Source organism: Hydra vulgaris, chromosome 01 (assembly GCF_038396675.1).
Source record: "Hydra vulgaris chromosome 01, alternate assembly HydraT2T_AEP".
In the NCBI taxonomy this organism is placed as follows: domain Eukaryota; kingdom Metazoa; phylum Cnidaria; class Hydrozoa; order Anthoathecata; family Hydridae; genus Hydra; species Hydra vulgaris.
The window spans coordinates 36,528,545-36,544,495 of NC_088920.1; the positions used below are offsets into that span (position 1 = coordinate 36,528,545).

The 15,951-nt window shown below is 26.1% G+C and overlaps 1 protein-coding gene across 1 annotated transcript in view; it reads left to right on the top strand.

Moving 5' to 3' along the window:
• Window positions 1-64: 64 nt before the first annotated feature.
• The window catches only part of LOC100202538 (cullin-3), a 49,225-nt gene continuing 33,338 nt past the window's right edge, over window positions 65-15,951 (top strand). Inside the window, exons 1-4 of the mRNA XM_065788050.1 lie at window positions 65-200; window positions 1,820-1,929; window positions 10,554-10,641; window positions 10,722-10,835. Of these exons, the coding sequence (XP_065644122.1) occupies window positions 147-200; window positions 1,820-1,929; window positions 10,554-10,641; window positions 10,722-10,835 (366 nt within the window). The 5' untranslated portion in view covers window positions 65-146. The remainder of the gene's footprint in view (window positions 201-1,819; window positions 1,930-10,553; window positions 10,642-10,721; window positions 10,836-15,951) is intronic.

The following is a 15,951-nucleotide window of genomic DNA, read 5'->3' on the forward strand; positions in this document are numbered from 1 at the left end:
TGAAAAGCGTTTAGTATTCTTTTGGTAAAATATAGCTATTTTGTTTAAATGTTTACTTATATCAATTTTTTGTTCGTTTAGTTAGAATTTAATTAGAAATTGTTTTTTATTGGACTTAATTTCTCTAAAATTCATGCATCGTATATATGAATATGAAGAAGCGTGAAAGCAACAGCAAAATGCGAATTCGTGCATTTCCTGTAAGTTTTTAATTAAGTTTTATATTTATTGCTAATTAATTCATATTAAGATTTATTTCATGCTATTGATTAGAGATTGATTTCATATCTGAAATACTATTAGGCAAGTATTCTTTTTTATTCTATGGTATTGTAATAAATAATTTAAATAATTTTGTTAATTGTAAATAAAAATAACAACAAGTAACAAAGAGTTAAACTCTTCTGGGGTGGAATTTTACTGTTTTTGCACACATTTTTTGCTTCCTGGTTGTGGTTGAGCACTTCTTTAAAGAGAGAGGTATCAGGTTTCAGTGCTACCATATCCCTAGTACTATAACTTATTTCTGAGCATAACAATACTGTTCTTCAAAATTTATGTTTTGGATACATAGTGTTAACAAAATGATTAAATATTTATTGTTAAATAGATAATTATATTTTAAATCAATTATGTTAATGAATTATTATTATTATTATTATTATTATTACCCCTTGGCTTTAGGGTGGTGAAAAGTAAAAGGTATAAGTAAAGCTATAATTATTCAAAAGGTTATGGTTAAAAAGCAACAATAGGTAGTTTGAAGTAATTGTTTTTCATTAGGCGCTAAATGAACTTGCTAAATTTTTTTTTTCCATTTGAGATGTTCCCATAAGTAGTAGTTATACAAAATAAAAATGCAGATGCATCATATGACAGTAGAGACATTCATAAGGAAAGGTGCATGCAAAAGGTTGATGGATTGAGGCAAGGTTATTATATATATGGTTTTTTTTTTTATAAAGTATTTTTACATTCATTTGCTCTTTAAATATATAACTTTGTATATAAATAAATTTTTATATAAATAAACTTTGTATGTAAATAAATAAAAGAATAATTTTTATTAAATAACAATAAAGGAATTGTAAAACAAATATTTATATCAAAATATTAAAAAAAAAAAAAAATAGACATAACATGCAAAAGTATTAATTTTAAATTTTATTTAGATCAAAATATTAAATATAAATATGTAATAAACAAAAGAAGGTTAAAAAAGCAAAATTTAAAAAAACAAAAATGCAATACCTCATAGTAAATATATGTTAATGTTTGTTTTCAAAATTAGTGTGAAATTGTTTTCTAGTATTAAAAACATAGTTTAGTTGATACAAAAAAATAATTTAAAAAAACTGTTAAATTTAAACCTCAGTTTGTCAACAAAAATGTTTTCATATTTATCATTTTGTCACATATTACATTACGTATTGTTCCATTTACTGCATGGGTAGATATATATATATATATATATATATATATATATATATATATATATATATATATATATCTACCCATATATATATATATATATATATTGAATGTTACTAATGGCGTTATACTGCAATAGAAATAGGCTATTTCAAAATAGGCTGTTTACTGAAACAAGGATAATATAGATAACAACATGTAATACTAAAAAATGAAGTTATACAATGACTAATTAGTCATTATTATTTTATTAAAATAGCAATCTAATTATTTGATTCAATCCTTTGATAGTAAAGTTTTTAGTTTATTATTATTTATTAAATGATGACTTATTTTTGTAATTATAATTAAGTTTTTAATTAATTTTTTTTGTGAATTTTCGAAAAAGATGACCATGGATGAAAAGTATGTAGCAGATATATGGAACCTCTTAGAAAATGCAATCCAAGAAATCCAAAGAAAAAATAATAGTGGTTTAAGTTTTGAAGAGTTATACAGGTTTGAAATATTTTAGTTATATATATTATACATTATAATATTAATATATTGACTAAATCAGACTGCGTAAAAAAACAACAATAATGTCAGAATTATATTACCAGTTGATATTCTTACTTTGTCTTTGTATTTAATTTTATTGGATTGCTAGAAACTTTTTAGAGAACGTGAACAAATAAATCAACTATTTTCTTCTTTTGTTTACAAACCAAATGTTTGAAAGTTGTTAACAGTACATTTTCACAATTATATAACATTTAAATAAGTTTTACAAGATTTTAGTTAAAAACATAAGGAGATAAGTAATATAAAACCAGAACCATAGTGCACCTTAAGTACCTCTTCAACTATTTTTAAAGTTTAGTTGTATAATAGCATCTCTTATGGATTTTGCGACAAGGATTTTATAATGCTGTTAAGTTCAAAATCTTTGAACTTGACAGCATTATAAAATCCTTGCTCTGCAAAAAACAAAAGATTAGTTCAACATAATTGAATAACCAATATAACAGATTGAGTTAAGTTTTTGAAGAATTGCTGGTATTTTTACTAGATTTGAGAAGATTATTGGTTGCAATCAACTTCAAAGTAGTTTTGATTTTAATCAATGAATTGCGTTTTATGGCTAATCAGAATTTTATGCATATTTCAGGCCTTGTTGGTTTTTTATTGCATAGGGCTGTAGCATTAAATAAGAATTATAACTTAATTGCAAAATAATAGTTGTGATAAAAAACATTTGTTTTTAAAAAATTACATGTTCCTATGTTATTTTGTTTTTGTAATTGTTATTTTATTGCAATAACTTGTTCAAATTATAAAAGTAATTAAAATAATTGTTTTATTAAAATATATTTATTAGATAACTTTATTATACATTGAGTTCCGCATGAAAACTACATTCAAGTGCCAACCTTAATTTTCTAGAGATTAAGTTGATATATGTTTACTGAAGCAAAGCTAAGATTATAAGTTGGATATTGAATCTCTCATAGCTTTGGACCCAATTAAAAACCTTTACTTAATAGACAACTGAATCAGTCTCCTTGGCTTATTGTGTCCTTTGATAAATGTCTATCAACATTTTGAAACAGTTGTGTCAGAAAAAAAACTAATAAATAAGTTGGAGGAGTTCTAATTTACATAATTTACATAATTTACATAAACATTGTACATAATATGAATAATAATAAGTGGGCTTTTAAATCAGAAACTCAAAAAACATTCGTTATTTTCAATGTTTTCAGGAATTCTGATTGTGATAAAGAAATAGCAGTTATTAAAATTTTTAACAAGATCTTAAAGATCTTTTTTCACATACCAAGTTAATACTGTTAAATTGTTATATTATGATTTATGATTTTTAACTTCAAAATGAATGAAATTAATTTTAAAATTAAAAATGACAGTTACCTGTCATTTAATAATGCAGTAACCAAGGGGTGGGTACTCAGGTACCTGCTGGCAGCCTTAGTCATGATTTGCTGAAGGTTCTTCAAGTTTCTTCAGATCTCTATTGGTAGATCCAGTATCAACCTAAAATTTTACAGAGGCATTCAATGCAAAAGTAAAAAGTATAAACTATCCAAACTTATTAACAATAGCTACTGTTCCTTATACATTATACATGATGCTTTCCAACCGGGATTTGAAACAACTAATTTGGAAATTAAAAAGATGTTCAAAAGTTACTTTATCCTACTTCATAATTCTACTGCCAGAAAAAGTGACTTTATCAGTATCACAAAAAGTTATGTATTCCCGCTTTAGGTTTTTACCACCAAATGGGTTAAAGATTTTTCAGTATTTGACTATCTATTGTAAAAATTGTTAGTGACTAGTAGACTCTGCTTAATAGTAAATGTCTATCATGCAAATCTTATAAGCTTGTAAATTTTTCAAATTCTTTAGCTATTTGGAAAGCATGTTTTAATCATTTCTGAAGTTCTATCAGACAGATGCTTGAATGCTACCTCATACAAATAGCCATCTTCTGCAGATGGTTAAGAGCTTTCTTAGGATGCTCATTAAATCCAAAGCTGTCGAGTCTTGTTCTGAACACATCACTATTATTAAACTTTAAGTTGTTAAATATTACTGTTACCAACAGTTATTTTGAATGATAATGAAGAATTTTAAATTCAATTTTGATATAGTTGTTTAAAAATTATTTGAAAGATGTGTGCTTGTGAGGTTGTTAATATGAGTATTTATTTGCTACCGAATTCTTATGCTCGACCACACATTAACCAAATAGGAGTCACACTCTGCTGCATAATCTTATCTCACTTGCAATATTAACTTTTTCTGATTGTTTCCACTTCTGACAAAGTTACCAACCAGTTCACAAAGTTTATATTAACAAAATTTTCAATGGATTGGTAAGTTTTTTATTGGCTATGATTGAAAGAATAATCACCTAGATGACTTTTACTTCAAAGGCATCAACACAAAAAATGTGTTCTGAGTTCTGTTATTAAATTAGTTTAGACTCTGAGTCTAAACTAATTTAATGACAGAACTGAGTTTAACATCAAAAATGAAAGTTACATTTAGTCTGTACATCAAAAATACCAACTCATGTATGAAAAAGGGAGTTAACGGGAATTAAAGGGAGAAAATATTACAACATGCAATACTATATCGATCAAATCATACATGAAAACCATCAATTAGTCCAAGATTAAAAATCTCAAATAGAATAACATCAGTGATGCTAGACAGAGTTGTTACGACATAATATGTCTGGCAGATCTGTCAACATATTTTCAGACATATTTTCTGCCGACATCTATCGACATATTTTGACATATTTTTATGTCTGAATTATTTTCTGCTGACATAAAATATGTCAGACATATTTTCTGTCGACATATTTTGACATAATTTTATGTCTGAATTATTTTCTGCTGACATAAAATATGTAAGACATATTTTCTGTCGACATATTTTGACATAATTTTATGTCTGAATTATTTTCTGCTGACATAAAATATGTCAGACATATTTTCTGTCAACATATTTTAACATAATTTTATGTCTGAATTATTTTCTGCTGACATGAAATATGTCAGACATATTTTCTATCGACATATTTTGACATAATTTTATGTCTGAATTATTTTCTGCTGACATAAAATATGTCAGACATATTTTCTATCGACATATTTTGACATAATTTTATGTCTGAATTATTTTCTGCTGACATAAAATATGTCAGACATATTTTCTGTCGACATATTTTGACATAATTTTATGTCTGAATGATTTTCTGCTGACATAAAATACGTCAGACATATTTTCTGTTGACATATTTTGACATTTTTATGTCTGAATTATTTTCTGCTGACATAAAATATGTAAGATAAATTTTCTATAGACATATTTTGACATAATTTTATATCTAAATTATTTGCTGTTTGATATTCTTAAAGAAAAAATCAATCTAACAAATTTATTGCACATTTCAACTTAATTTACAGAGTTAAGTAAAAATAGTTTAACAAATTTGTTGCTTTTTTGCAATCAATTATAATTGAAGGTCAACATAAAAAAATTTTTTTTCTGGTGCCAAGCAAACAATTTGTTTTTTGGATTGCATTTCACATTTTGATTTCAAATATGCAACTCATTTTTACTATCACATCAAGTTGTGAAGATATTTGGGTTCAGATCTTTAATATTTGGGGTAAAGTCCCTAATATTGTCAAAAAAAAAGTTGTTCAAAAGTATGTCAACTTGGGTCTCAAAAAAAAGCGTATTTTAGAAGATAGTATAGAGATTTTAGAAAACATAAAAATTTTTCCTTAAAATTTTTTGGCAAAAAAATTATTTGAAAAAATGCTAAAGACTCTTAAAACAATGTCAACAAAATGTTTTTCAGCAATAATACAAAAAATACTTATTTTTATTACAAACGAATAACATCTTTAAAATTTCTATGAAAATACGCTTCTTTTGAGACTCAGGTTGACATACTTTTGAACAACTTTTTTTTCAACAACTTTTTGAACAACTTTTTTTTCGACAATATTAGGGACTTTACCCAAAACTCTAAAGATTTGAACCCAAATATCTTTACAACTTGACGTGATGGTAAAAAATGAGTTGCATATTTGAAATCAAAATAAGAAATCCTACATAAAAAACAAATTGTTTTCTTGGCACCAGAAAAAATTTTTTTTTTTGTTGACCTGTGTTATGCTTCATAAAACTTTTATTTTAAATCCTATAAGCAAATATCTTTTGTTTCATAAAGGTCTTTTTCTGCTCTTTTTAGCGATGTATCATTTGATAGTATTGACAAAGTATTTTTAGCGATGTATCATTTGAGAGTATCGACTAGTATTGATGCATCATTTGATAGTATTTGATAGTATTGATTAGTATGGATTAGTATTGGCGATTTCCCTTACTAGAATGTAAAAACCATCTCAAGCTGAGTTTTTATTACTGAAAATGGTTTTTATTAATATGACTAAACTTAAAATTATTCTCTTGATTAAAATAATATTTAAAAAAAATATTTTCAGTTATTTTCAACTAATAGTTGATTCATTCAATAAATTATTCTCCATTTTTGACTTTAAATCCTAAGGAAAACGAAAAAAATAATTATTCCAATATATATATTTCACTCAAAACATTTTATACAAGTTTATGGGAGTTAATTATGCTGTTATAATGCAATTGTCAATTATTTTATTGTTAAATAAATCATAACTATTATAACTAAAAGTATATTATTCATAATTAGTTATAAATTATTACCGGTTAGTCTTCTTAATATGAATTTAATGAGCTGAATATAACTTTTGTGAAATATTTCAAATTCTTCAACATAAATAAGTTTAATTTGGCGCGAATTTTTTGAAATTCTGTGAACCGTTTTTTTCATAGAATCTTTTGAATTCAATTTTTCATAATGAAATCTTTTTCAGGATCAATTAATAATTAAAGATAACAGAAAAAGTTTTTTTTATTATTATTTTAATCGAAGAAATAATTTTAAGTTTAGTCATACTAATAAAAACCACTTTCAGAAATAAACACTCAGCTTGAGATGGTTTTTACATTCTAATAAGGGAAAGCGCCAATACTAATCAATACTAATCAATACTATCAAATACTTTCAACTGATGCCTCAATACTAGTCAATATTAGTCAATACTATCAAATGTCAATATTAGTCAATACTATCAATGTCGATATTAGTCATAATAAATAAGTCATAATCAATAAATAAGTCATAATCAATAAATAAGTCAATAAATGCCAATATTAGTCAATACTATCAAATGATACATCGCTAAAAAGGGCAGAAAAAGACCTTTATGAAACAACTGATGTTTGCTTATAGGGTTTAAAGTAAAAGTTTTATGAAGCATAATTGATTGCAAAAAAGCAACAAATTTGTTAAACTATTTTCACTTAAATCTGTAAATTAAGTTGAAATGCGCAATAAATTTGTTAGATTGATTTTTTCTTCAAGAATATCAAACAGCAAACAATTCAGATATAAAATTATGTCAAAATATGTTGACAGAAAATATGTCTGACATATTTTATGTCAGCAGAAAATAATTCAGACATAAAAATATGTCAAAATATGTCGACAGAAAATATGTCTGACATATTTTATGTCAGCAGAAAATAATTCAGACATAAAATTATGTCAAAATATGTCGATAGAAAATATGTGGGACATATTTTATGTCGGCAGAAAATATGTCTCACACATATTTGACAGATAACAACCCTGATGCTAGAAAATGAATTTGTCTTGTGAAAAGCAAAACAGTATACTTTGGTCAGCAAAGTAAATGTTTAAAAAGAAAAAGTGAGAAGAAACTAAAATTTGTTCCAATGTTGGAGTGAGCATTAGTGCTATTGAAGGAAAAGAGAAAGAAGCTGAAATGACTTATGTTGTTTTTTGACAGTTTGTTTGTTGTTGATGTTGATCTTATTTGTCCCTGTATGGAATACTATTTTCATATTTGGGCTGGTTCTTCTAATGGTGTTCTTTCTTTTCTAGACAAAGTCAGAAAACGCATTGTAAACTTAGTTAGACCTGCTCGATCTGTCAAGCTTGAGCCTTCACTTTTCTACAAATACTATCATGGTTGTTGCTCAAATGAGCTATCATATCTACTTTCATCAATTCTCATTCTTGTTTGACTCGTCATTCAGCAGAGACTCATTTTTTTATTGTATCTGTCCCTGCATGCTCCAAAAACTTTTATTTGTCTATTTTTTTTCCTGCACTTTAACCCTTTAGAACTCTTTCCCATATTCATGTTTTCCTGACTCATACAACCTGAAAATTTTCAAGTCTTCTGTCAACCTTTTCTTTGCTTATTAACTCTATCCTTTTTTTTTCTTTTAGTAACTATCAACTTAATAGTGACTGCTTGTTGGAAATGAATCAGAAATATATATATATGTATGTATGTATATATATATATATATATATATATATATATATATATATATATATATATATATATATATATATAAAATCATTATTTATGTGTTAGTCAATACAAGGTTCAAAGTTAAAAAAAGTATTTTATGTGCTGCATAATTTTTTTTAGTATTTCTTAAAGTTGAATTGCCTGAAACCTATTATTTTTAAGATTCGGTCGGTGTATGTACACTCCACAGTGACAATCCTTAAATAAATTAGTCAATAAAACAAAAATAATAATAAAAAAGATAAATTTGAACAATGAAAACAGAATGAAACAGTAAAAAAGACAATTATAAAAAAAAACAACCTTCAGCTTAAAAAAACAAACATTCAAGTCATATAACTTGGTGTTTTTGTGGTTATTTAAAAAATATTTAATTTTTATTTATTTATTTTTGTTTCCATAATTATTTTTTTGGATTGGACACAGAAAAGTTGAATGGAAATCAAAAGTAGTTAAAGTGACATATTTTGTTGTGAATCATATATTATTCTTGTTGAAAAGAATGAAAGTAATATTAACATAAATGCAAATAATATTTGTAATCATTGTGGCAAATAAATTTGTAAACCTACCATTAGTTCTGATATTAATACAGAATGCAACATGATTTACATCAATTTTATCAATTTAATCAAGATGATTAATATCAATTTTAAATAAGATAATCTTTCTTGAGAGATTTCATAAATCATTTTTAATGACAACCCTCGGAAGTAGAAAAAATAAGGTCGGCAATAAATTGCCAACCTAAAACTGTTAATGGTCAGCATCAGGTCGGCAAAAAAAATTATTACCATAAAACATAGAAACGAGGTTGGTGATTTTTTGCAGTTAGGTTGGCATTGCTGAATGTCGACCCTGATTCTGATGGTTGTGAATTATAATCCTTTGTTCCATTATTTAAATCTTCTAATGCTTCTGTATTTTTATACAAAATGAAATTTTACTGTTTTAACAGTAAATTATTTAGATAAAGTTAGTTCTACATTTCCATCTTGTATCTGAAAAAAGGTTTTTTACAAAAAATTCAGTTGTGCAGTGGTAAAGCTCTCGCTTCATAAGCAAGAAGTTCTGAATTCTATCCCCACCATGTTCCTGGTAGCACCGCGCTCCAGTTGTTTCACTGTGGAGCGGCCTTGTTTGTCAATGTTTGTGTTTCGGAGTTATAGAGTTGAGAGAGGGTTGTAACCACAGTTAAGTAGCCTCCTTGTATTTAGTGGCCTTTTCAGCATTGGGGAGGTGATTTAACATAAAAATGGAAAAAAAGATTTTTTTTTTTTCCAAAATCATTGTCTGCGGATTTTTTCTTTTTCTCATTATATCAGCACCATTATCATATGCCTGTTAACAATCATTTAAAAAAATATTAATATTTTTCAACAAACTTTTTAATTCATCTTCTAAATCAAAACCTGTACTTTTCGGCATAGGTGAAAAAACTAATAAAACAATCCCTAATTTCTGTATGTCTTAATATGGCCTTTAGGGCAGAAAGGAGTTTTTTTTTATTTTAGGTACAATCTAATAGCACACTAAAAAACCTTTTTTAGCAGAAAGTTGTAATCTTAAATTTGAATTTAATTTGAATAATACAATCACAATTTCATCAGAAAGATGCGCCATTTTTTCTGCTAAAAATGTTTTTTAAAACTATTAAAATTTATTAAAATTAGTTATTAAAATTACGGATACTTTTTAAACTCTCATTAAATTTTTGAATTAACCAGTTCTCTAAACATTGTTAAAATAATTTTTAAAAAATTTTTAAAATAAATTTATATATGCAGTCCTCACCATAAAGCCAGCGCTTTCATGCTTAAGTCTTTTCGCTCTTGCCTACACACTCACAAAACTTTGGCGAGCACATTTAAAAGTGCTTGCTAAAAAAATAAAAGCGTTTTGTTTTAAATTGCAACAAAACTTTTTTGTTCATTTGCTCAACTTTTAAGCAAGTAAAATATAAGTTCGAAAAAGTCAAAAATGTTAAAGGTTATTAAATATTCAAGTGTTATCAATATTTATTTGCTTACATGTATTGTTTTTAAAAATGTCCTATTTTATACAAATAAATTAAAAGTATTTTGTATAAGTAGCTTAAAAGATTAATTTTTTGTTAAGTGCTTAGTTATGTGTACTTATATGTATATATAGGAATGCATATACTATGGTATTACATAAGCATGGAGAACGTTTATATAATGGTGTTCGCAAAGTTGTTACTGATCATCTTGTTGGAAAGGTTTGATTGTTGTTTGAAATATATGAAAAGTTATATTTCAAATGGTGTATGAGTTATCAACATTTTTTTCTATTTCTTAGGTGCGAAAAGATGTAATTACAAGCATGACAAACAACTTTTTAGAAACCTTGAACATTGCATGGAATGATCATCAGATAGCTATGGTTATGATTAGAGATATTCTCATGTATATGGTGGGTTTATTTGACATTCTTTTATTTTTTTATTTGTTCATTGTTGCTAAGGTGATATATATAACTTTTGAAAGTTAAAATAATTAATTTAACGTGAAGAAGTCACTTAAAATTTATAATACAAACAAAGAAAAAAAGAATAATATTAAATAATAATGAATAGAGTAATAAGCTAGCCCACTACTTTGTAATTTGAGCACTTTAGCTTGGCACAACTTGGCAAAGCGCTTTAAATAAGTTTTCTTGTTTTATTGCTAATATTTAGAGCAATATGATCCATTATAAACTGATACTAACCATAAATCATTACTGATTTGTGGAATAAAAGTGACATAGTGTATGCGATTGCTCTGCTAGAGAAGTAGTATCTTTGTGATGACTAGTGTGAACTCCTTAACTTGTCAGTTGTCTTTTCGGCTGTCCACCTTTACACCTGTTTGGGTGGTCATGTATTAGTTAATCTGTTTAAGCTCCAAGTAGTGATCTCAATTTGTTCTGCTTTTTATCACAAAATCCAAACAAAAAAGTTGCAAAGAAAGCAGTGTTGCCACTTTTAGTTATCATTTGTGGTATTAGTCTGAATTAATTGTTTGTTTTAGATTTGTTGATGATTATGTTTCGAATAAAGGAAAGAAATGATTTGGTCTCATTAAAAATAAGGTTCTGAAGAACCTCCAAAATGAATCCCACCAATCAAGGAACTAATTCAAAAAGTACTCTTAAAAACTCTTAAAAACATAACAAAAATATTTAGATGTAATCCTGCTAACTTCATTAATGACTTAGCAGAATGCATAGTTACTCTAATGCAGGGGTTTAACAGTTCTCTTTTTGAACTTCTATGTTCTAATGGTGTCCTTTAAATTCATAAACATAAAAATAATATTTCATTTGCAAGACTACCTTCCTAAACTCAAATCCTCAGTTAATGCATGAACACTCACTGCACCTATCCTATTTAAGTCAGTCAACATATGTACCCCCATATTCACTTCTCCTTATATATCTCAGTTTGCCTATCCCTATAAATCCAAGTTAGTGGACAAGAAGAACTTTCAACGTCAGAATAGCAGTTTGACAAGAGAGCCTACCTTATTGCAGATAGTAAAAAATCTTTATAAGCCATATAAATTTATAAATAAAGTTAATCAGTTAACACATTGAGTTATCATTTTGGCTTTATTAGTTTAGGAAATAATTAAAGTTATCATCGGCTTTATGTTTTCTTTATTATCATTATATATATTTTTTACTATATAGTTAGTATTTTTTTCATTATTTTCTTATCTTCCTTTTCTTTAATCATATCAGTTTCATCATTATTTTACAATTTATCAGTGCTGTTTTTTTTTAAATTACATTTCATCTATTTTAAACAGATTTTTCAAGAAGTTTTAATGATTTCTTTGAAAATTGAATATTTTTATTTTTACTTCTATCTTGAGAAATAATCATTATTGATATAATTGGATCACTGCTAATAAAAAGATAATGAAGTTGCTTGACAAATTGTAAGCTATCTTATTTTATTTTAAATGGTGAAGTCTGAATTTTTTGTTATCTTTACTTCTAGGTACTTAAGCCTTTTCTAATTACATACAAATTGGCTAGGTGAAATTTGAAGTTGTTTTTGAACATGGTTGTCTTTATAGGGAAGATATTTAAGAAATTCTGTTTTAAGAAATATTCAAAGTTATTCTTAAAATAAATCTCTTAATGTTATTCACCTCCTAATAGCCGAAAGGAGTCACTACAGTCAAAGAGCTTTCTTGTTTTTTTGATTTTTTAAATATTGTAGTTACAACCTATAATTCTGAAGCATGAACCTTAGCAAACTTGGCAAACAAAGCCACTGCATAGAAAAACAAGTTAAACGCTGTACTACTTAGGACATGGTGGGAGATTGAACTTGGGACTACTTGTTTCTAAAGTGAGCGCATTACCACTACACCATTACCACTTTAAATGCAGCCATTAGATATCTAAAAATTAAGGATAAAGATTATAAAGCTCAAGTAATAATTGAGCATCTAAATGTTGTTTATTCTGCTGATGCAATAACCAGAGCTTTTTACTATTTTGTTACTAGTTCCACTTACAATTGATTATATTGTTATCAGTTGCTGAAAATACAAAATTAACATTCTCAAGATGGTTTTTTTTTAAAGTTCTGTGTTATCAAACCTAAAAAAAAAATTGTATTTAGTTATTGATAACGTTTATGTAAAAGCTACATTATTATTACAAAGTAGAAATATTTTTGGAAAAGCTGGTTATTATCTAGTGAAATTACTGCTACTATTGTACTTTCATTTATGATCTTTTAGACAGACCAAAATTTTAAACAAGAGTTTTACCAGTTAGTTATCTGACATCACATTTCCAACTAGGACAATTCAAGTTAATGATATATACCACAGTTCTATATGTGTATATACCACAGAAAGTTTTATATGTAATAACAAAATAACTTAAATTTTAGCCAATGTAGATGAAGTTAACATAAATTTCTTTTATTTTTTTATTTTTGGAGTTAATAAAATAGTTTTGGAAGAGTCACAATGTAATTAAGTCTTTAGATTTTTAAAAGTTGGTTGCTATTTCATCAATGCACAGTGGGCCAGGTAGTTAAAAAAAGTAAAAAAAAAAAACTTTCTCAAAAATAATATTATTATATACCATTTATAGCCTAAAAGTTCAGCTTTTATAAAATGTGTATATGTTTTTTATACAATTATCATGCCGTAGAATAAAAATCCTTTTTTTAGAACATTCTTTTTTAGTTCGATAATATATTTTGTGTTTTGAAGTGCTTCAGTTAGGTTGTTACCAGTTGATGTAGCTCTTTCAACTTTTTCTCCAGAAAAGTTTCTTACGGCCTAAAATTGACATCATTTGTGTCTTCATCTAAATTATTTAGTGGCAGTACATTACAGTTAGCTTAATTAATTATGCTAACGAATTCAAACTAAAGATATTCAATTTCCCCAAATTATCATTCTTTTCATTTCAATAATGATAAATTATTGAAAATTAATTTATTTCAATAATGAGATATTACTCCAAAGTTTTTTTTTTTTGAATTAAAAGAATACTATTTTGGTGTAATAAAAAATCTATATATTCAAACATGGAACCTTTCCCATTTCTCATAATGGCTGATTTTTGAACACTAGTTAAAATATTTTTTACAGTTTGATGACTCAAAAAAGTATTTTTGTAAGCAATACCCCTCAGGTTTTTTAAACCATTTATATTACACTGGGAAACTCTTTCCGAAAATGATAAAATACCCTGCAGGAACTTTAATGTAAGAGATATATGTATTTAAAGTAGGCCAAAAATGTGTGACTTCAACTTATGATTTTAAGACGAAGGGTTTTACTCAGTTTTTTTGATTTTTTTTTGAAAGTTCTACCTACATCTCCCTAATATAAAAAGAAACTAACATTTAATAGGAATAAAAAGGATACAATTGTCTCATAGCAATGATTTTTAACAGGTTTCTTTTTTACCCTATCAGCATTACTATATAAAAAATTGAGTGTGATTGAAGGATATCTTAATTATACTTTTAAGCATTGCCTGGTTTTATCAGAAAATGGCTCTTCAGTTTCAGTTAAATAACTGTGATTTTTTTTTTAGTTTTATAAATGAAAAAAAAAATTCTTGTTAAGCATTTTTATAACATTTAGAAAAATTTTGTCAAAATTAAATATTTTTACATTTTAAAAGAGTTAATTTAAAAATTGTACTAAGGTACCAATTAATGCAGCTTATTGAGTCAATAATCTGCTTCAAAATAAATTTGTAACAGTGAAATAATAAAAATAAAATTATACTAAGCTATCGATTAAAGCAGCTTATTAAGTCAATAATCTGCTTCAAAAATAAATCTGTAACAGTGAAATAATAAAAACAAAATTATACTAAGCTATCGCTTAGAGCAGCTTATCGAGTCAATAATCTGCTTCAAAAATAAATCTGTAACAGTAAAATAATAAAAATAAAATTATACTAAGCTATTAATTAAAGCAGCTTATTGAGTCAGAGGCATTTTTAAATTTTAACTCCAAAAAATATTTTGGAATGTATATATGTAAATATTTTTTTATAAATCAACATAAAAGTGTATTAGGTATCAAGTTTACATTAATTGAGGTGTGTAATAAAAATATGTTTAAATTAACACTTTACATTCAACATTTATAAATCTTGTAACTTATAATTCTTTAATAGAAATGATAAAATGTATATATTTTATGAAATCTTTATAACCTCTTGTTTGAAAAGTAAAAATACAATCAAAATAAGTCTTAAGTAAAACACAGAACTCTTTTCAAGTAACTCCCTGGTAAAACACAGAACTCTTTTCAAGTAACTCCCTGGTAAAACACAGAACTCTTTTCAAGTAACTCCCTGGTAAAACACAGAACTCTTTTTAAGTAACTCCCTGGTAAAACACAGAACTCTTTTCAAGTAACTCCCTGGTAAAATTTGTTTATTGGTTGCCACTTGATAATGAAGTTTCTATCAAATTATCGTTTAACCATGTCATCAACAGAATCATTTTTTGAAGTCAGATTTTTTATGTTGTTGCTTTGTTTACTTTGCAAACTTTCAAATTAAAGTGTTGCATTAAACAAAACTGTAAACTATTATGTACAAAAACTAATTATTTGCTCTGGGACTTTTCTACTCATGGCTAATGTTAGTTGACAATACTATTCTGCCACAACAATAAGAAGTAAGTCCACTTTCGGACTAAAATTAGGTATTTTGGTTTAAATCTAAGAATTAAGTCTCATACAATGTTATATATAAATTAAAACTTTTATACATTGTTTCACTGTAAGACCAATGGTTAAAGGAATCAAATCCCATGGCTATTGATAAACTTATTTTAAAAAAAAGTTTTTAAAAAAAATTAATTTTCTAAACTAAAATAGAGGTTAGTGTCTTTTTATACTATAGATATATTTTTATATTATTTTTCCTTTTTTATGAAATCACATTTTGATGGCTTGCTTCCTTATGCCATGGCAGCATAGGGTAGTAGTCCGTGATTAAATTTTGGTATTTTATGTTGTATTTATCTGCAATCTATTGCGCTGAA